Source organism: Ceratotherium simum, chromosome 12 (genome assembly GCF_057802395.1).
Source record: "Ceratotherium simum simum isolate JZ-2026a chromosome 12, ASM5780239v1, whole genome shotgun sequence".
Taxonomy (NCBI): Eukaryota; Metazoa; Chordata; class Mammalia; order Perissodactyla; family Rhinocerotidae; genus Ceratotherium; species Ceratotherium simum.
The window spans coordinates 58,324,215-58,347,013 of NC_141911.1; the positions used below are offsets into that span (position 1 = coordinate 58,324,215).

At 43.1% G+C, this 22,799-nt stretch overlaps 1 protein-coding gene across 1 annotated transcript in view; it reads right to left on the minus strand.

Annotated features, from left to right (window-relative positions):
- The window catches only part of FGF2 (fibroblast growth factor 2), a 61,840-nt gene extending 43,100 nt beyond the window's left edge, over positions 1-18,740 (minus strand). The window contains exon 1 of the mRNA XM_087437660.1: positions 18,194-18,740. Coding sequence (XP_087293786.1) covers positions 18,194-18,371 — 178 coding nt within the window. The 5' untranslated portion in view covers positions 18,372-18,740. The remainder of the gene's footprint in view (positions 1-18,193) is intronic.
- Positions 18,741-22,799: the final 4,059 nt, after the last annotated feature.

Here is a 22,799-nt window from a genome sequence, read left to right on the forward strand (position 1 = left end):
CAGCGGCCCAGGGTTCGCGGGTTCGGATCCCAGGCGCGGACTGACACATAGCTTGTTGAGCCATGCTGTGGCGGCGTCCCATATAAAGTAGAGGAAGACGGGCACAGATGTTAGCCCAGAGCCAATCTTCCTCAGCAAAAAGAGGAGGATTGGCAAAGGAGGTTAGCTCAGGGCTAATCTTCCTCACACATACACACACACACACACACACACACACACACACACAAAAAAAAACAGAAAACAGGCTCCCTACCCAAAGATGTTTTCTTCACCCTACCCAGACCTCTCCCCTTGGAACACTCAAGTCCTCAGAGCTACTGGTCACCACAGGCCATTTCACCACCACTGGCAGCTAAGCACAATGGGGTCCAGCCAGTTCTTAACGGCCATTTTCAACTGGGATCAGGCCCCTCCCCTCTTAGATTACGAAGACTTTTTCTGGCTTCCTACAACATCATCTACAACTATCACTTTCCCACTACTATACTCAAGTCTTTCCTCCTTCAAAGTTCATGTTATCTGGGTATGATACCTTCTCTTCCTCCCTGTTGGTGTCATCCACTGATTGGTCACTGTCACTCACCGAAAACTTTAGAATTTGGCACCCCACATCTTGTCATCATCTTGAAAGACTTCACCATTCATGTAGAAGACCCACCAAAAACCTAGCCTCAAAGATCCTTGGCTTATCAAATCCAGCAACCTGTATTTACCACTCTCATGGCCAGGTCATCATTCAAGAGCTGCTTCATCTTAAACTCCAATATGGTATAACCTCATTTCCCTCTGCTGGTTTTTCAGCCTCATTGGCTTTACTGATCCCAACTCCACCATTTTATCTACCAGTCCTTAGCCTCTGGGGCTTCCCTTTCTTATCAGTCTAGACTCTGGAGCATCATTCAGTTCTCCTGCTTTTTCTTTCTAGCACTTCTAAGGCGAAGCCCCAATTCTGGATCAATATAGCCCTTTGGCTTCTCCACTCTGCACTTGCACTGTAGAACATACACAATGGAAATGTATCTGGAAATGACACGATCACCCAAACTGGTGTATTAGTAGGCTCTCCAGCCTCAAGTGGGTCCCCAGCCAAGTGTTTGGCAACTGTGGGCATATCCCAGGCCTCTTTCCTCTTCCATCCTCTACGGCAGCCATATCAACACACCACGCTCCACAGACTGCCCAACTGCAACCACACCTCTCTTGGAGACAATGCCGCCTCCTACTTCAAAGAAAAAACTAAGTATCACAGACGTGAAGTCCCTTAATGTTCCCATACCTAACAACTTGCCCACTCACACTGTGCTAGCCAAGCTGAGCTCATCACTTAGTAGAACACATTCATCTCTTTCTTTTACAGCAACTAAGGCACCAAAGAGAGTTTGTCATTTTGTGCCATTTTGCCACAAAATTGGCACACTGAAATCTTCGTGTATTTAGTAATGTTCTGGCATGGCCTTTTAGCTTCCCAGTGGGGAGGCATCTTGACCCTGAGGACACAAAGATAAGGAGACTGAACTGTCCAGGGTGCAGGTGAGGGAGATCTGCAGGACTCCCCTGCTCTCGGCCCAGCACCTAATCCCACTCCCTCACATCCCCAGCTCTCTCCCAGCAGTACCAGTGATATATTCTGAAAGTATGAAGGCATCTGACATCACCTTCCCTTACTTCTATGTCATCTTGGACTTCTCATGAGGCTGAGACAACCTAGAGCAGAAGTGCCTCTAGTTATGCTGATGTCCTTGCCTCTAATCAATGGTAATTTTCCTCCACAAGAAAGGATGATGATGCTATGACAGAAGCAACAGACATTCCCAATCACAGACCAGAATGCAACTTTAAAGAAAAAAAACTAGCACCTGTTCTACCTAATGAGTCTGTAGCCTCAGCTCCCCTCTGCCATCCAGATCCTCAGGAACAGGCATCTGAGGCCCAGTGCAGCTCTGTGATGAGAGAAGAGCAGGCGAGTCTTTGGAGCAGACGACAGCTGACAGAGACACCGACAGCAGCAGTCCTCACTGTGACCCCAAGTCTCCAGAATGCAGTCAAAAGCGGCCTGAAACATCTCCACATTTAAGTATCACCGTGCTCCTGTTGGGAATCCTTTTTTGTTTAATCTAATAATGTCCTTTCTTCTGGAATAAGACCATTATTCTTGTTGTCAGAAATCCTAAAGAAGCAAAACTAACTCACACACATTGGGGGAAGGAAAAGAGAAACCAAAAGAAAGAAGCTAGATTCCATGTCCCCTGGCGAGCACCAGTCATGGAAGCAGGAGCCTTAGTGGTGAGCTGGGGACCAAAGCAAAACTAAACCTCTCGGGACTGATAGGAGGCCAGACTAGTGCCTCTATCAGGAAGTCTCTGACCCATGTCCTTGGGGCATCGCAGTGAATAAGTTGATCCTATCCACTCTTCTTTGGACATTCAGGCCAGTCTAGGATTTACGCCAACAAGGGCCCTGTAATGCTTAATTTTATGTGTCAACTTGGCTGAGCCACGGTGCCCAGATATTTGGTTAAACATTATTCTGGATGTGTCTGTGAAGGCGTTTTTGGATGAGATTTATATTTAAATCGGTATACTTTGAGTAAAGCAGATTGCTCTCCATGTGAGCAGACCTCATCCAATCAGTTAAAGGCCTGAATAGAACAAAAGACTGACCTCTCTGGAACAAGAAGGAATTCTATCAGCAGACAGCCTTTTGGACTTGAACCACAACATCAGCTCTTCCCTGGGTCTCCAGCCTGACAGCCCTGGACTTGCCAGCTTCCACAATCGCATGAGGCAATCTCTTAAAAAGAAGTCAATCTCTATCTCTCTCTTTCTGTGTGTGCATGTGTGTATCATATATATTTCCTATTGGTTCTGTTTCTCCGGAGTACCCTGATTAATACAGGCCTCCTAAAAATCAAATTGCTAGGTCAACAGGCGATCAGCATGTGTTCAGTCATAGCCCCAGGCAGCATCTCCAAATAGCAGGGCTCTCTGTGATGAGACTCCAAAGCCAGGCTGACCTCCTGTGAGCACCGCTGCTCATGTACCAAACCCACTCCACAGAGACAGTCCAAAATGCACCTGTACTACTCTCCTCCCAGGCCAGAGTCTCCCTGCTTCCATTAAACTTCATCCACCCCTGGTTGTGATCCAGTCTCCTTCCATCTTTCCCAAGTCATTGGTCCATTAGTATTGAAGGAGTTTCCCAAAGAACACAGTTACAATTCTTGCACCTTAGAAAAGTAAAATATATTATGCAGAATATGTTTAGATTTAAATTCGGGGTGTGCTTTGACTTGGAAGGTACAGTGACTTAGAAATAACGTTCTGCTTTCAAGTACTCAAGTATCATTTCCCTAAGCAAGGTAAAGCAGTTGTGCTGATAATGATCAAGGCCCTGCCTCTGGGAGTGGGATTTAAGAGGAAATAAGCCAAGAGTGAGGAGTGGGCTTCTTCTAATAGGCAGGTGCAGGCCTGAGCATTATTCACCAACAAGCAATGCTCCAACAGTCAATTGGTGTGCTGTGTCCATGTGTGTGACTGAAGGCCAAAGACCCCACCCACAGCTCTGCCCTCCCAAGACAGGAACCTTCTGGTTACTATCCCATCCCCCTCCTTCCCTTCACATTCACGCACCCTAGAGAACAGTATCCAACACCCGCCTCCACTCCCTCACTTCCTCACTCATTCTTCTCAGAAAATTTTATATAAATAATATATGGATATGTTATTTTTAAAATTTTCCAAATACATAGGTAAAGAAGTAAAGATTTCCTTTCATCTCTTCCCCAGTCCCATTCCCCCTCCAAAGTTAGGAGCACTTGTTAGCAGTGTGGTAGGTATCCTTTTCAGACCTCAGTCTACATATTTACTCCACAAGTATATCATTCTTTTGTGTGTATGCATTTTCATAAACGGAGGTAATATTTTCAGTATTATTCCAATAATTTCCATTTTTCACTTGACAAAATGGAGACCCTTCTCTTCCAGTGCACATACATCACTCGTGATGTGCCGGGCAACGGTCTAAGAGATTTACGTTTCTCAAATGGACTACTGCAATAATTCCCTAACTGTCCTCCCTGCTCCCAACCTTATACCCTCCAGGCACCCCAAACACCTGCCTGAGTGATTGTACAAAAGCCCACATCTGATCCTCTTACTCTTCTGATTAAAACCCTTCGTTGACTCCCCACTGCCTGGAGGATAAAGACCAAATTGGTCAGTGTGGCGTACAAGGCCCATCAGAATCCAGGCCCTGCCTTTGTGGCCGGCCTTACTTCTTACCATAACCCTGCACTCCAGCCATGCCAAACTGCTTGCGGTTCCCAAAATGTACCAAACCTGGCACTGCTTCCTTGGCCTTCATGCCCTTATTTGCCTTTCAAGAAAAATTAGTTGAGTTGCAAAAGACATACGTAAATAACTAAATGAATTCTTCTGCTGTATGGGGGTATCAGCCACATTGCTGTTAAAAGTTGGGTGGAGGGGGCCGGCCCAGGGCGTATCACTTAAGTTTGCACACTCTGCTTCAGCGGCCCAGGGTTCGCAGGTTCGGATCCCGGGCGCGCACCGACGCACCACTTGTCAAGCCATGCTGTGGCGGCATCCCATATAAAGGGGAGGAAGATGGGCACGGATGTTAGCCCCGGGCCCATCTTCCTCATCAAAAAAGAGGAGGATTGGCATGGATGTTAGCTCAGGGCTAATCTTCCTCACAAAAAAAAAAAGTTGGGTGGGGGTCTAGCAAAAATTATAACTTTGATTTAGAATAAGAATCCAAAGCATCACTTTTTGGTGGTAATTAGATAAAAGGGTCAGCTACCTAGCAAACACTTACTTGCCTCCTAACACCCAGTGGAGCGGTCACTCCTGTTTGAAGCCTTCTCTGACTTGCCTGTTAGAATCGACTGTCCTCCTTGGTAGGACCTCACTCTACCCAGGACACAACACAAGCAAAGCAGGCACAAAGTTTTAGTGCCCTTATTGATTTACATCTCTTTCTTGTCCTGCTAGACATTAACATCTTAACGGACAGGGACCTCATCTTATTTGGCTTTTTAATCCCTGGCACCCAATGCTGTATATGATGATATAGCAGACACTTTGTGGTTAAAATAACAAATCAATAAATACATTAATTTTATTGAGGTTTAATTCGTCTGGTCCCAAATAACATTTAAGATGAGTTACAAAGATATTGACAGTATACCAAGACAAATGTGAACAGAAAATAAGGATTGGAAATTGGTGAAGCCAGGATTGAGATTATTAGATTTGCTAAAAGCAGGCCACATATTTGGCTTTCTAGAAGCCAGTAGCAATAACAAGTTTTCCAGAGACCATAAGGTGAAAACAAACTGGCTGCTAAGGAGAAGCATAACTAGTCCTGATATGGTTACCAAAGAGAAATTTCTCCCAAGAGACCTCAGAGTGGACACTCTATAATGAGATGAAGAGCAGCCTTAAACATTTCTCAGAATTAACACAGAGACAAGTTTCACAGAGATGTTACTCAAAAATCACTTACCCTAAACTATAGGCTCACCCCAACACATTTAGATTGGTTCTCTCATTGACGGGAGGTTAATTAGAAAACATACCTGAGTGTATCCAGTGATACTGTCCCTAACATATTTTGGACCACAGACAACTCTTTAAGGTTCTGATAAAATGCTATGTAGCCTCTCCTTAGAAAACATGCTGACATAATATCTGCATCGATTTTCAAGGGATCGTGGAAACCTAAAGCTTCCCATGGACGCCCCCCCAGGGTTAAAGTTCCCGACTTGGAGGAATACTATATATCCTTGAGTCAGACTTCCATAAATATTATTCCCCACAGCAGGATGTTTAAAAGGTTCTTCTCTCTGGCCTACCTGGAGAACAGAACCACGTGCTTTACCTGTCAGCCATGGTGGACATTAGGCTCCTTCTAGAAAAACAGAGGTGCCTAACAGGAATACCCACCCACTTCTGGAGGTGATACCCATGGGCAAGGCCAAGAGTCTCCAGAATTCTACAAAACAAATGCTCTGCAGTTTTACATCATCAAGCATGGCCAAAAATAATTAAAGTCTGAAAAATAGTCAACGTAGGTGTAACCAAACAGATATCCCAAGTGTTTTTTTTTCCTAATCTCATTAAAACACTCAAAGAATATCTAACTTTGAGTAATGTAACTTCCTGGAGTGCCTTCCAAGAAAAATTAGTTGAGTTGCAAAACATATATGAAATAACTAAATGAATTCTCCTGCTGTCTGAGGGTATTAGCTATGTTGCTGTTAAAAGCTGGGCAGAGGGTCTAGCAAAAATTATTTCTTTGATTTAGAATAAAAATCTAAAGCATCGCTTTTTGGTGGTAATTAGATAACGGGGTGAGCTGTCTATTAAGAACTTTTAGATCACGATAATAAATCCATATCACCTATTTTCTTTATCTTTAATGTTTTACCTTTTAGAGGGAGAGCAATTACCTTCCAGTTCATTAAAAGTGATATGGTCCTTGGGCCCTGGCCTAAGAAGCCCAAACATGAAAAGCTCTACAGTGTCTCTTGAAGTAAACTACTTCTTTTGCAGAAGGTTGTTATGAGAAATTCGGTCAGATACTCCATTGAAAGCAACATATTAAGCCTATGTATGTTCCTACTCTTCCCTTATATTACCCTATTTACTACTTACTATGTTATTTTCTTTTCTTAGGATTCTCAAGCCTCTTGGAATTTTTTTCAAGGACCTACGTCAAGCTTACTACCTATCCATAGTTTCCAGAAAACATCTTTATCCCACTTTTTGATATATGACACCCACCCACCTCCTGGTAACTCTCCTATTTTCTATGATTCTTATAGACTTTCAGCAGTGCCCACATCTATAAGCAACGTATGTACCAGGGGACTGGACTCTTTCAAGTCCATGATGTTTTTCTGAGGAGAGGAATAACACAATCAGAGCTACTCTTTGGAAAGATTACTCTGTCAAAGAACAATATCCAGCTAATCAGATGGTGTTATGGGCTGAACTGTACCCCCCTCCCCAAAATTCATGTTGAAGCCCTACCCCCAGTGCCTCCAAATATGACTGTATTTGGAGACAGAGCCTCTAAAGAGGTTATTAAGCTAAAATGAAGCTGCTAGGATGGGCCCTAACCCAAACTGACAGTGTCCCTACGAGAAGAGGAAATTTGTGTGTGCGCACAAAGATATGACCACATGAAGAGGCAGCAAGAGGGCAGCCAGCTGCAAGTCAGGGAGAGAGGCCTCAGAAGAAACCAAACCTGCAGACACCTGGATCTTGGACTTCCAGCCTCCAGAACTGTGAGAAAATAAATTTCTGTTGTTTGAGCCACTCAGTTAGTGGTATTTTGTTATGGCAGCCCTAGCACAGTAACGCAGACGGGATCAGTTAGCAGGCAGGTGCAATAGTCAGGGAGAGAACTAGAGCAGCTGTGGCAAGAAGGCAGAGGTCAGCGTGAGTGCAGAAGATGCTGCAGAACTGAGATGCACAGGGCTTGAGACAGGGATGTGAGGACTGAGGAAAACGATGAGTAGAAATTTATTCCAAGAAATGGGTTTGCTGGCAAAAAAGATAGTGACATTGCTTAAAAATACAGGAGAGTCAAAAAAGGGGACAAGTGATTTCAAAGAAAGAGGACTTTAATTTTATTCACGTTTCCAGATGTGTCTGGCTAAATGCTTTCTTGATATCTCTTTGTCTATCTTGTTCTTCATTTCCTCACATAGTAGACACTCAAAAAATTACTGACTGACTGACAATCTCACTTGGTGAAGAAGCTTAAAACAAAAGAGAACCAAGTACACCTGCTTTTTGGGGGTTTGTTTTTTACTCTTAAACCATATGTCCTTAAATAGTGAGCCTATCTTGAATTTCCTTGAAAGGGCCTAACTATACTTTTAAAACATCCTTTTAGTTATTCTCTTTGCATTTTCTGCATGCCCTAGCTGATTCTGCATTTTATCTTCCAGACCCTGTCTTCAAGGTTCACTCCAGTCTTACATAGTATTTATCCTTGATTACCTCTCACTCTTTCTATTTTTTGCGCATGCCATTTATAAAATCTTTGAGTTCTTCAGAAAGCAACCCCTAAATATTAAAGAAGAATTGTTTTATACTAAATCATGACAAATATTTTCTAAGCAAAACAGAATGTGATACAGGGGTTGGAGAAAAGATGGCAGAGATTTTAACTTTGCTGGACATGGCAAAGCCTCTGGGAGCAGTTTAAATTATTTTTATTGCTATGTCTGTTCAAATTTCTGCTACATTGTCCATCTGGAATACTGGCCATGAACCTGTATTCTAAACAATGAGACTCTAGAAGGCACAATTAATTACTTGTTGGTCACAAAAAGATCATGTTTTGAAAAGCTAATAGCAAAAACTGTATTCTTATCTGTAAAATGAGGATAATAATACTTACTTTATAAGTTTGTAATCAAGACTAAACAGATATTATTTGCAAAGCTGACATGGCACATTCTCAAGAATTTCATTCATTTATTCATTCATTCAGCAAATACTCAGTAAAGACAAGGGTCCTAGGAATATGGTTGCGAAGGCCAAACAACTGGCCCTTCCTCTACTGCAAGGTACAGGGACTTGGCCTAGTCACTCTGGCAATCTCCCTAGGCGTCTGGCCAAAGCTAGACAGATCCCATGAATACTTCATGGCTTCAATACTCTCCCCCAAAAATAATCTGTGCCTCACTTTTCCCACCCTGCAACTGCTAAAGATGTCGCTGTAATTCATTATTAGTTAATCTAACACCTGCTCTATACATCTTGCTTATATATTAGTATCCTCCATTAAACCAGATAGCAAGATTGTCTTCCCAATTTCACTTTACACTTTCCCATTCCCATTACAAAACTACTGAGTTTAGAATAATGTATAAATATAAGTATGTAATAAGAACTTCTAAAACTTAGAAACATTCAAAATAGAATATTCCTCTTTTCATATAATTTTTTTGACAAATGCCTTAATCCAAAGAAGATAAGGAAATAAGGTTAATCAATCTTACATTAAAGATTAAAGATTAAATTTGATTTAGAAAAAGACTCTCCAAATTTCTGTTTCTATTAAGATGAAAAATAACAAGAGGACCACCCATGCAAAATGCAAGATTATACCATCCCAGAATCAGAATTTCCAAAATGAAAGGGACCTTCCTCTCTTGAGTTCCCATCCAACTGAAGTAGTCATCCAGGCAGTGAGTAAATGACATCTCCCCCAACACACACACAGACACACACGTACCCATCTTCAAAGGAGCCAAGGCTTGAAACAACTATGAAGAGAAAAGTCAAATGACATGGGAGAATTAAAAAAAGAATATATATGTATAGATATATATAGATAGGCAAGAAAGATAACATAATTAATAGAAAAAGTAAAAATATATAAAGAAGACATACAGCAGGTGTTAGACAAAAAGATATATTATGAGGCAGTAAAGAGATTAATTTTGTTTCTAATTCAAAATAAAGACTTCATCAAGTGGTAGATTTCAAAACGTAATTTCTTAAATAGAGGTGTTACTTGACGCTTTTACTCTCTTCTAGTTCCTATTTATGAAATGATCACCTAAAAACCTATGAATTGTTTTCTATTTGCACAATGATTCAGCTTAGAAAGGAGGAGAATGAGACTGGCCATTCAGTAATTCCTCCCACCCACCCTGGCAGACATCACATCACAAAGGCTATGACTCACTTGGTCATACAATTTCTATCCTCTTAAGAGTTTTACAGATTGTTGTGATGAATACTTGCTCATAAATCTGAATGAATATTAGGATGATACTATTTGTACCATTTCCTCACAGCCGAAAAGGATACTAACAATAATACTAGACAGTTCTTAATCCTAACTTATAAAATGATTCACTGATTTTAGACCTGAGAGAGATTTAAGAATTAAAGTGTCTGAATCAAGAATGAATTCTTAGATCTGCATTCCTTAATTAGACGACTATAACTAGTTCTGCAATTGGCTAGAAATACTGATATGTTATTCAATAGCTGAAAAGAAAACCTTCACAATAGAAAGTAATCTTAACAAATGATTGTTTTACCTTTATTGCTTTCTTTGAATAACCTGAAAGGTGTTTGCAGAAAGAACTACAATGATGCTACATTCAATGTATCCATTTTACATGCCTCATACTGAAGTATTTACACTTATTTATTTAAAGTCCTAGCTCATTCGACAAACACAGATTGAACCTCTTCATGGATCTCAGCCTGGTCATTCATTCAGCAGTAAAGCCAAGGGATCCTGGGATGAGTAAACTCAGTCTCAGACCCTCAGAGTAGAAAAGAGAGTAAAAGACCGCTAGTTAACGTTGTTTGAATTAAAAAAAAAAAATCCTTAACAAGTATGAATTTCAAAAAACTTGGGGGATACGAAATTAAAACACATCAAGCTATCAGAATTTTTAGACAGCATGCAGGAAAGGATGGTATGAAAGAAATGGGGCCTGAAGGATGATTAGGATTGGAATAAGGTAAGAGGATTGAGAGGATTTCCCAGCTCAAGGAAACAGCCCGATTAAAGGCCAAGAGAAGGGGTGGTGGGAAGGTCCAAAGGAAGTCAGAAGACCTGGTTAACTTGTTGGGCACGTTGAACTTAACATTCTTTGAGCGGCCACTGTGCGTGAGGACAGATACAGAACATGTGACCCAGCCCTCGCCTACTCCCAGTGCCGGAGACAAACACATAAACTACTAGTTACAACAAAAATCATTAAGTTCCGTAGCAGAATATGTACCAACAATGGGAAAAACAGAGATAGAAACAATTAATTCTCCTTGGGAAGGTAGGGGAAAGTTTCACAAAGGAGACGACTGTTTAGCTGGGTCTTAAAAGATTTTTCCAGAGAAAGGTGGGAATGGGAGGAGGCTGTGAGAGAGGAATTGACAAGAAAAAAACAAGGATTTTCCAAAAACAAGGATCACACGAGGAAAGGCCAATCACTGTAATCGTGATGGTTTTGTTGGCTTAGAGAGACTATAATTAAAGCACAGAGCGCTGGCAGCATTAGGGAACTAGGGATGGTAAATAGTGGGCAATAAGATTGAGCAGAGAGTTCATATTTGAGAAGGAAAGCTAGGTAGGGTCTGGGAGTAGGTGGTAAAGGGCAGGGGAAATCAAGAGACAGGGCAAAGAAAAATCACTGAGGCAGGGGTATGTTTTATATATATACACACACACACACACACACACACACACGATAAAATAAATATATTTTTATTTTATATATTTATATTATATATTATTTATATTTTTATATACACACACACACACACACACACACACACACACACACACACATACACAGGAAGAAGAGAAAGGCAGCAAAGACGATTCCAAGGTGACTAGAAGAATAATTTCACTACAAACAGAAATTTGGCAGGAAGGGGTGCTAGTCTGAGAAAATGATGTTACGTTTCGTTTTACGCATGTTGAGTTGAGGCTGTCGTGCTGTATCTGTCCTTCAAGCAGTGGGAAACACAGTACTAATACAGAGACGGGAAATCAGGGACAGACAGAGACTATAAATGATCTGCTGAAGGAACATGTGTACACAGAAAGCAGGGTAGAGGGCCAAAAACAGAGCCTTAGGGAATATGAAAGCAAACGAACAAAGTAAAACCAGGCTGATGTGGTGTAACAGAGCCAAGGAATTCTCAAGAAGATAGAGGCAGACAACGGTGTCAAATGTCAGAAGTGGGGTGACAAACTGGATCAGGCCACGCGATTGAACTGAAGACTGCTGGGGCTCTCACCAAGAACGACTTAAGTAGAACACTGGGGGCAGAGTCCAGAATTAAAAAGAGCATTTAAAAGAGTTAAAACGAGAAAAGGAGATGAAGTGGAAGAGAACAGAATTCCAGGATGTTGGCCACAAAAGAAGGAACAAACAATGCACAGTGTACCTGAGGAATTTTATATCACACAGGACATGATAAAATTCCTAAATGCTTTTTAAAGAAAACAGGATTCCTAATGAGTTTTAAACTATTTAGCCTGAAAAATGATTCATCTCTCTCTAGATTACCCTAAGAAATGCCCATAGCTAGCCTCTACGATTGCCAAATATTTTCCAAATACAACTTTGTTATATATAATTATTTTCATTAAAAGATTGACCAAGAGTCTAAAAGTACATTTTACTACACCCAGAGAACTATAAACCTCGACCAGGCTTTATACGGGATAAGGCCCAGGAGTAGTTATTCCACAGCAAGGTCCACACAGAGTGTTTGTTTTCATCATTGGCTGAGATGCAGTGAGCCCTCCCTAAATAAAAGGTACTAAGTCTTTTATGATGTTTTATTTATACGGAGAAGTCATGGTTCCTACCTTAAGGTGCCAGCATCTTCTCAAAGTGCCTAAGTTATGAACAGAGAATAATCCACTCAGAATCTAACCAGATCATTACTACTCTACACAAATTTCCTTAAAAAACAAAAGCACTTCTCTCTTGGCTAATTTGGGTTACTGTTTAATTACAAATTTTAATTATAAACTAATGTATAGCTTAATTATAAATTATACCAGGAAAATTCCTTTTAATAGTTCAATTATACCTGGAACATAACATGAATATTCACGTACTTTCTCTTCATATCTTGAAAATCTGTGAAGCTTTCACTTCAGAATTCTATGGGATAATTCAATTTAGAGGGTAAGTTAATTTGGGGAAGTCAGTAGCCCTTTGAAAATACAAACATACACACACCCATTACACATTTCTGTAAATGAATGAGTAAGCATTAAGGATACAGTGGTCAACTCAAAAGTCAGCCTTTGCAAGAAGTGTGACAGGGGACAGCTGGGATGAGACATAAGTAAAACACTGAATATTGGCTGTCTGTTGCCTCCAGGCCCTCCAAATTTCTTCAAACTAAAAACATCCCACAGGAATATAGAATAGGACCAGTCTGGCTTCTGAGAACCATAGCCGGTGGCTCAGTGGGTGACGTTCCCTGGGAGTCACCACTTTTCTTCTGGTCCTTTCCTAAGTGCCGGTGGCTATAAATAACCTAGCTTAGAGGGAGAGTTTGATAGCAAAAGAGCATGTAATAGCTAACCTAACAATGGACTCAGCACGGAAACACTGAAAATCATGCTGCCACGACTGCTTTCCCTAACGATACAAGGAAAATTCTACATTGATCATCGTTATTCCCAATTATTTTGCAAGCAACCAAGCATTAAATATTTATTGAGCACTGACAACATACACGTTAAGTGTAAGACCAGACCCCTGATTGCAGAGTGCAGAAAATGACAAGCTCAAAAACAAAACAGAACAAAATATACTTGTTTGGATAGAATAAGCTACTGAAGTTAAGGTTTGTGCCCCGACTGTGCTGATTTGCCATACTTCGTTTTGGTCACAGACTCTCACTCCAGGCCAGCCTTCTTACAGATGTTAGCTACAGGACAAAGGGGCCCGAGCACGGTGTTTGGAAAATCAGCCAATACTGGAATTGGAAAAACAAGCAGAGGCGATGGCACATGTGTAGTTACTATCCCGCTGTACAGCCATCTTGTGGTTTGAAAATAACCATTCTAATAAATCACTGATGGTGATTTCTGCGAATCACTGGATATATGAATAAAGTCAATTTTATAATTATAACGTACAAAGGATGGTTCTGCTTTTGTTTATGACATCTGTAACGTTTTATTTTCAAATTAAACCTTAAAATTAAGGCCATCCATTTAAAATGGTATCATAGATCAAAAGGAGAATACTTAGAACCTGGTGGTCACACCATTGTCAAAGTCTAATTACATAATGGTCATTTTATAAACACAACCAAAGCCCTCAGGGCATGTCACAAGGGGATATTGCCTTTTCTAGACTTAAGTCATTTGGCATCAAACTCATTTTAAAAGGCTCCTAAGGTGTGGTAATATCTGTGACTCATGAATTGTCCTTTCATTGCTGTACCCATTACATGATTTCCACAATTAAATGAGCTGTTAGAGTCTTACTTCACTTGTTTACTGCACACAAACAGCATGACGGTAAATATCATGTTTATCAAGGCAAATTAGTGGGATCCACTTGCCAGATATTACCCAAAAAAGATAGGGGGAGAGAATCTAGTATCATTAAATCACTAGTTCCATTTACAAAAAGGCAGTGGTGAAGAGAAGGAAGGGTGGCTTTATCTAGTACCCCAGGAACACAACCAGAGGCAACCTGTGATGTAATAAGCACTCCTCAGAGGAGCTGGTCCTCCCAGGACTCTGGAATGGAGAAAGCTACAAAGGGAGACCCAGAGGGTGCTCTTTCCGACTGAAGGACGAGAGCACTGAGCCTGGGGGAGGGCAGGGACAGAAGGCAGGGGGCCATGTGGGCAAGAAACTCGTTCAGAATGATAAAAAGAGGAAATCGACAGGTGCACTCAGGCAATCAGTTACTTTTCTGAACCTCAATGTCCTCTTCTGTAGAATGAGATCGGTGAACTAGAAGGTTTGAAGCCGCCCTTTGAATTTTCCAAGTCCATGTTTTTATGATTGAGGTGGCACGGAATATGTGCCGTGGCAAAGGGCATGGGAGTCAGGCAGACCTGAATCCCTTCCCTGCTCCACACCGGAGTGGGCAGGTCCCTCAGCCTCTCCAAGTCTCAGTGTGCTTCGGAGCCTGGAAGCGGAGAAGGGCAGCAAACAGGCAGGCAGTCACCTCATGGGAGAAGCCCAAGGATTGATCCAGCACTTCTAACCACCTTCATTTTTTCCTAAATAAGACCATCTGGAACAAATTTAATGCTCAACTGTATATAAGCAGCATACGTTTCGTTTACTATACACCACAGGTCGTACGTGCTGCTTGGGACAAAATGTTCTCTTTTCTGCATGTTTTTCCACGGTTCACTACTTTAGAGTATATACTTAATGTTCCACATTCCCATGGACATTTGAAAGAGACCTGTCAAAATATCCAGGATGCCAAAAGGAAGGTGGGTATGCAGCACACATGCTGGAGAAGCAAAGACTCCGTAACCACAGCTTGCTTTTATCAAGACTCTCAGGTCAAATGAAAGTTATTCCAGGACTACGAAAAAAGTGCAGGAAAATGGGCCCTTTTGAGTGAAAACAACTCAAGAGAATACGCAGATGTGAAGCAAAGGTGACCTTCAGCAACATGGAGAAGTTGGAAACTCTGGTGTTGTCACCTTCTCCTCCCTCCACTTTCATGTGTGCCTCTGTCCTCCTGCCCACACCTCCCCACCCTGCCTCCTCTTCAGTACCTGAGCCACAGCCCACCCCTACCCAGCACCCCATATTTATGCCACAGTCTTCAAAGCACCCCTCTCTAAACTCCAGTCCTTCTGGACAGCTTTTGGGGAAGAAACTGCACTCACAATTTAATCACACTAAATGTTAAAATCTGATAATGGCTGAACTCTTCCTTGCAGAGGTATTTGCATTTTAGAAGACATCTGGACAGAAAGCGTCAAGGCCAAAGGAATAAATCTCCAATAACAGAATTTCAGGTCAATCGGACAAAAGTTTGAGGAATGGGACCATGGGTTTTTCAATTTTTCAAATAAGTCTAGATATCTGAGCCATAATTCAGTGGGAAATTGTAGCAACCATTAACTCTGCTTTTATTTCTCCACATTGGCTGGTTGGTTTTGTTTGTTTGGGGGAATGGAGGGGATGTGGTTGAGAGGATATTGTTATGTCATGTCCATATTCATTTTTTCTTATATCTTGCCCATCAGTCTCCTCCTGGTTTGGTCAACTATCAGTACACCTTCATCACAGCAGAAAAATATACTGTACTTAAACTTATGTCCAGATCGGGCTACAAAGAAGTGGTCTAAATTCATCATTTTTAGGTTTGTATTCTGACCAGTCTATTTCCTGGTAAAAGGTGATTTTAGGAAAAAAAATCAGTACTCTCCACAAATCTGGAGGAGTAGTCTACTATTCACTTTTAACATCTTGTCTTTAGCTAGTTATCAAGTCGGCAGGGTTTCTCAACTCTAGCACTATTAACATTTGAGGTCAGAAGACTCTTTGATGGGGGATTAGGGAGGTGTCCTCTGCATTGTAGGATGTTTAACAGCATCCTTGGCCTCTACCTACGAGATGCAAGTAGCACCCTTCCAGGTATGACAACCAAAACTGTCTCCAGGCATTGCCAAATGTTCCCTGGGGGGCAAAATCACCCCGATTTGAGTACCAGAGTTAAAATAAGATTACAAAAATGACAGCCCAACCCACCGGTGGGAAGAAAAAGTTAACTGTTTTTACGAGGGTGGTAACGTGGTATGCAATTCAGAATCATCCTCACTGGCTAACCCCCATACAGTTTTATTCTAAAGGAAATAGGGTATCAAAACCTTCAAAGAAAAAACTGATTCAGCAACTAATAAAGAGTCTGAAAAAAAAGAAAAAAAGAGTACTAGGGGAGGCCCCAATATGAGCCGCATCTGGAGGAGAGTTCTTCTGTCTTCTAGTCACAGAACATGCTCCTTTTTTATTATGAACAGTTTGTGCTACTAGAAAAGAACAAAACTAATTGGGACATATCCACCCCTTGCCCTAATCAGCTGAGCTAGCCGAGCAGACAACTGCAGAACAAACTTCAAACACAAAGATAATTTTATGAAACCATTCAAGTTTTACCAAACTAGAAAAATAGCACTAACCCATACACTGGGTTACAATCATCCTTTGTTTTACTGGATAATGTGATTGATAAAATTTTAAAATTATGGCCGGCCTGAAAAATTAAAGACCTGCACCTTTTGCTTGTTGCTATTTTGGAATCAATAGACCCAACTAATATAAAAGCACATTTCCGGGCTCTTTGTCAACTCTAGTTGGGCTGCAGAGTGAGTGACATTCTATTAGCATCTAAGATAAAGACATAACTGCCAGGGAGAGGAGCGCTGGACTCCTTCGGGTCTTTTCTCAGGAAAATACAGGATCAGATTCTCCACCTGAAACCCATATAGAAGGACAGCCAGAACGCAGAGCCTTTAAAACAGGTGTTTTCCCACTTACAGATGACAGTTAAAATATATTCTGATCCTCTCTCTCTCACTTCAAATTCCATCAGTTTTGTTAACCTGCCCATTTTATGCCCTTTTCTTCCTCTTTTCTCTAGACCAGTGGGTCTCAAAGTGTGGTCCCAGGGCAGCATCACCCCGGAACTTGTTAGAAATGCACACTATCAGACCCCAGTCCGGACCTAAGGAATCAGAAACTGGGAGACATGGTTCAGCAACGTGTTATAACCAACGCTCCAGGTGATTCTACCGCACCCCTAAAACTTCAGAACCAGTGATTTAGGCCAGTGTTATTTCTATAACCACAAACATTGTTTTTTACACAACACAAAGGTGGAGACTAGTAACCTGAGACCTCTGCGCGCTTTACACCGCGCATCTCATTTGATCCTCAAACCTGTTGCAAGGCCGATCTTTACCCCCACTGTAGGATGAGGAAAGCTGCTCCAAGTCCCAAAGCTAACAACTGCAGGGGCAAGATTCAAGTTTTTGCAGTTCTTTTCACTAGTGAAACAAAGGTCTGTCGCACTCTTTATTAACACAGTCCATATTTTTTGCGTTTTCACGTTTCGGTAATCCGGAAAAAACTGAAATGGATGGGCGAGAGCTGTGTGCCAGCTGCCTCGGACCCCACCGAATCGGAATGTAGGCGCACGACTCTGGAAAGGTATTTTTCCAATAAAAGACGGTGAATTGGGTTGCGGTCCCTCCCGTCTGTGTCGGCGGGACCGCGCGCATCCGACAGAGAAGGGGTCGGACCTTCAGGGTGGGGACCCGGGCGGCACGCGGCGACCGGCCACCGCTCCTCAGCCGCCGGGCATCCGCGACGCGACAGGTTGTCTGCGCGAAGGGAGCCCGCCGGCCAGGCCTGGGCGCCCTGCGGCTCCGGGCCCGGGGGCCTGGTGTACCAGGGGAAACTGGCATGCCCCAAAGCCCGGGGGGGCGTCTAACCCGACACCGCAGCTCCGGGGAGGAGCGGGCGAGTGGTGAACATGAAACCGCGGAAAGAAACCACACGTCCCGCTAGGTCGGAGGGAAGCGCAGGAGGGAGCGCGGAGGCTGGCCTGGAGGGAGGGGAGAGAGCCCCAGGAGATGGACGTGGGCTGGAGGAGGAAGAGCGGGCCAGCACTCACTGTGAGGGTCGCTCTTCTCCCGGACCCCGTCCACTCGGCCGTCGGGGTGGATGCGCAGGAAGAAGCCCCCGTTTTTGCAGTAGAGCCGCTTGGGGTCCTTGAAGTGGCCGGGCGGGAAGGCGCCGCTGCCGCCGTCCTCGGGCAGGGCGGGCAGCGTGGTGATGCTCCCGGCTGCCATGGCACCGCCGGGGTCCTGCCGGGGCCCCCGAGCCCCCGGAGCCGCGCGGGGAGCCGCCGCCCCCCGTCCCCGGCCCCGGCCTCCGACCCGCCCCGGGGCGCGGCCCCGGCCCCGGCCCCCCAGCCTCCCTCCCGGCGGCGCGCGGCCGCGCCCGCGGGCCCCCAGCCTCGCGCACTCAGCCGCTGCCCTCCGCCGGCCCTGGCGCGCGGCGAGCCGCTGGGGTGTCGGGCTGGGTGTCTCCGCGGCCGCCGCTCTCGGGACAGCCGCCTCCCCAAGCTGCAGCGCCCGGGATCCGGTTGCAACCGCGGGCACTGCGTCCGCTGGTCTGGCACCGGCCGGCCGCGGCGTCACCTCTTCTACATCTCCACCCCCGAACACCCACCAACCCCCTACCCCGCCGGCTCTCCTCCCTCCCTGCGCGCCGCCCCCTCCTCGCTCGGGGTTTTCTGGGGCCGGCCTCTGGGTCGGGCGCGCTGGCCGCAGCACGCAAGCGCGCGACATCAGTCCCCGGGGGGAGCCCGAACGCAGCCGGGGGCGGGGAGGCCACGGCCAAGGCCTCCCCAGCTCTAGGGGCTCGGGTCCATTCGTTCCCCAAGAGTCGCCCCAGCCCAACCCCGCGCCCCCAAACCACATTCAGTCCTTCACATGGCCGAGCGTTTGCTGTGCAACAGCCGTGACTCAACTTTTAAAAGTTTAAATGCAACTTTCTCCCCCATTCTTTTTCGTTGCCAGTGTTCCAAAGCGGAGCAACTATTTCCACCCCCAAGAAGTAGAGGAATCGGAAGCGAGGGAGGATTCTGTGTCAGAATAGGTTTTGCACATCTGTAATCACCAAGACAAAGGGTACGTGGGGGGGGCACGAACTGTTAAAAGTGAAGGTAGAGACTGAAATAGTTTACCAACAAAAGGAAAGAAAGAGGCCAGAGGAGGGGAGCAGATTGGGTTACTAAGAGGAAAAGGTTTTCCTTTACCAACCTAGCTTGAATTAGACAACGTGGAAAGATGAAGATGGGCCTCAGATCTTTATCGTGATAGAAACGTGCTTATGTCTTATTCCTAAACTGGCACTAGTCTCAGCTAAATTGTTTGGCATTTCTTGGAAGGAAGGTAGTTTTCTGAAAACTACAAACTACAAAATTGAAGTTACCTGCACTTTGGTAATTTTCAGTAGAATGTAACAGGTCCTACCAATTAGCAAGATATCCGTCCCGAAAACTTCATATGCTGAGGCCTACTATGTGCAAAGCATATGCGTAAGTGCAGTGGAGCTGCCCATCTTCTCGCCCAGTGAGGGAGATACGGGGAGTGGGTGGGAGCGCGAACAACACAAACACCAGTAGAAAGTGTCGAGGCCCTGGAAGAGTAAGATGAAGTGTTATGAGATTTCAGACAAGGGGTAGTTCCACTTGGAGGTAGGCAGGGGGTAGGGAAAGCTTCTAGGAAGAGGTGAGAATACCAAACTTCCACTATTTAGGAACATGTTTGGTTTCAAAAGATCATCCACGAGTGCCTTTGTTCATAAAATCTCTAGGAGGGGTTTAACTCTAGATGCATTTCTAGGATGTTAGTTAGGAGTATGAGCTGATTCTTGGGAGCTTTAAAACCAGGTGTACTCTTCTCTGGGCTAGTGTGTGTTCTCTGACACCTCTCTCCAAAATGGACAGGTTTTACCTGCATTGAAAATCTAAGACAAATAGCTCCCTTCCAGATGATTCTGTATGCATCCTAGGGAGTGCTTAATTCTACAGTGGCACTCGTCAGGTTGCCACTTAGTTTGGAGCAAAGAGGATGTGAATAAGCCTTGAATTCTGAGTCGCGGAAACCGTATTCCAAGAGCAAAGGGATAAAATCTATGTAAAAATACTTTTTAACAGTAGTATCTAAAAATTTGGGGAATAGCTACAAGCAGTTAAGTGATTTGTACGCTAATGGAACACGAGTCGTGTGGAACTGCCTTTCATGTACAATAACCCCTTGTTTTCTAGTTCCTTCCAAAACCAGAAGAGGAGATATCACAGGAAATGGTCAATCCAGTTCTAGGAATCTAGGTCTCCAAGACAGACAGTGTTAATTCCAAGAAGACATCATTGAGATAGTTGTCTCAAGTTCCTATCCAGCTCCCTCCCAACACACTCTTGTACACACATACAGAGGCAAACACACTATTCTTAGATGCAATCAATTTGCTCTCAGCTGAACCATGAGCACTCAAATTACTTACATTCTCAATTTACCCAACTGTAAAGAGGAATATAAAAATAAAGGTAATTTTGAAAAATAACTAGAACCAATAGGAGGATTTTGTAAGATGATGGATCCAAAACTCATTATTTTTTAAAACCACTAGGTTCCATGATATCTATTTAGAAACTATAAAGGAAAGAGTAATTTCCCTCACAATACCCAAATAAATTACTTGGAATTAATAAAAATTGTTCAGAATCTAAACGATGAAAAGAACAAAGATTTAATGAGAGCTTTAGAAAAAGACCTCAAATGTTCTTGGATGGAAACATACAGTAAAATAACAATGTAAAATTCCTCTAGCCATATTTTAAATTTTTAAACAATACTTTAAATTTTAGCACAATTTTAAAACCATACAACAATACTGTAAAATTCATTTGGATAAATAAACATATAAGAATAGCAAATACAGGGGCCAGCCTGGTGGTACAAACGGTTACCTGCACGCGCTCTGCTGCGGCGGCCGGGGTTGGCCTGTTCAATCCCTGGCAGGCACCGACGCACCGCTTGTCAGGCCATGCCATGCTGCAGCGGCGTCCCATGTAAGGTAGAAGAAGATGGGCATGGATCTTAGCCCAGGGCCAGTCTTCCTCAGCTGCAAAAAGGAGGAGGATTGTCAGATGTTAGCTCAGGGCTGATCTTCCTCACACACACAAAAAAAAGAATAGCAAATACATTTTTTTAATTGTAGGGAAAAACTGTGAAAAACTTTTAAATCGACGAAAATATTAGTAAATATTTTCAATGGAAAATTAGGCATTTTCTAAGTTATCTGATTCTATGGGGTCTCTGTACCTTTCATTGTCTTTGAGCAACTTTACAACTCTTGTAAGTTGTAGATTACTGTCCTGGTTGACAATTATGTTGAAGCTCTAACTTCCAATGTAACTGTATTTGGAGACAGAGCTTTTTAAGGAGATAATTAAGGTTAAATGAGGCCATATGGGTGGGATCATAATCCAATAGGATTGATGTCCTTATAAAAAGAGGAAAGACACCAGGACTGTGCACATAGAGAAAAGGCCATGTGAGGACACAGCAAGAAGGATGCTGTCTGTAAGTCAAGGAAAGAGGTCTCACCAGAAACCAGCCTGGCCAGCACCTTGATCCTGGACTTCCAGCCTCCACAACTGTGAGAAAATAAATTTCTGTTGTTTAAACCACCAGCCTGTGGTATTTTGTTATGGCAGTGGTAGCAGACTAAAACAATAACCAATAACATGCAAATGAATTATGTCTAGTGGAAGGACATTGATTTTCCTCCTGTGATGGTTAATTTTATGTGTCAACCTGACTGGGCTAAGGGGTGTCTGCATAGCTGATAAAACATTATGTCTGAGTGTGTCTGTGAGGATGTTTCCAGAAGAGATCAAAATTTGAATCAGTAGATGGAGTAAAGAAGATTCCTTCTTACCAGTGCTGGTGGGCATCGTTCAATCCATTGAGGGCCTGAATAGAGCAAAAAGGTGAAGGAAGGGTGAATTCTCTCTCTCTCTCTTCATGGGCTGGGACATCCATCTTCTCCCGCCCTCAGACATCAAAATTCCTGGTTCTTGGGCCCTCAGACTACAGGATTTAGACCAGCTGCCTCCTGATTCTCAGGCCATCAGCCAAAGACTGGGGTCACACCATGGGCTTCTCTGATTCTCAGTCCTTCAGACTCAGAATAAGTTAAATCATTATTTTTTCTGGTCCTCCAGCTTGCAGACAGCAGATTATGGAACTTCTCAGCCTCCTTGACCATGTGAGCCAATTCCTATAATAAATCTTCTCTTATAAATATCTGTATATATCTTCTTGGTTCTTTTCTCAAGAGAACTCTGATTAACACACCTCCTCTACCTATGGAGTAAGCCAGTTTTGCATCTGTTTGTAAATTCATTTCTGCATTCCTTCTGCCTTGATATGTGTGGCTCATTGAATTCTCTTTCAAATCTGTTGTCACATTTTATTGATTTCATCATTAATTAATGAGATAATATAAACTTTATATTTATATGAGATATAAATGTTCGTATTCACTTTCTATTTGCATGAAAATCATGATTTTACCTTTTAAAAAACACCCTTTAAAATAATAAGAGTTATGAGGAGAAACTTGCCCTTCTAGATAGTAAAAGATATTATAAATCTATCATATATAAAACATTGTGGAACTGATGCATGCAATGATTGAAAGAT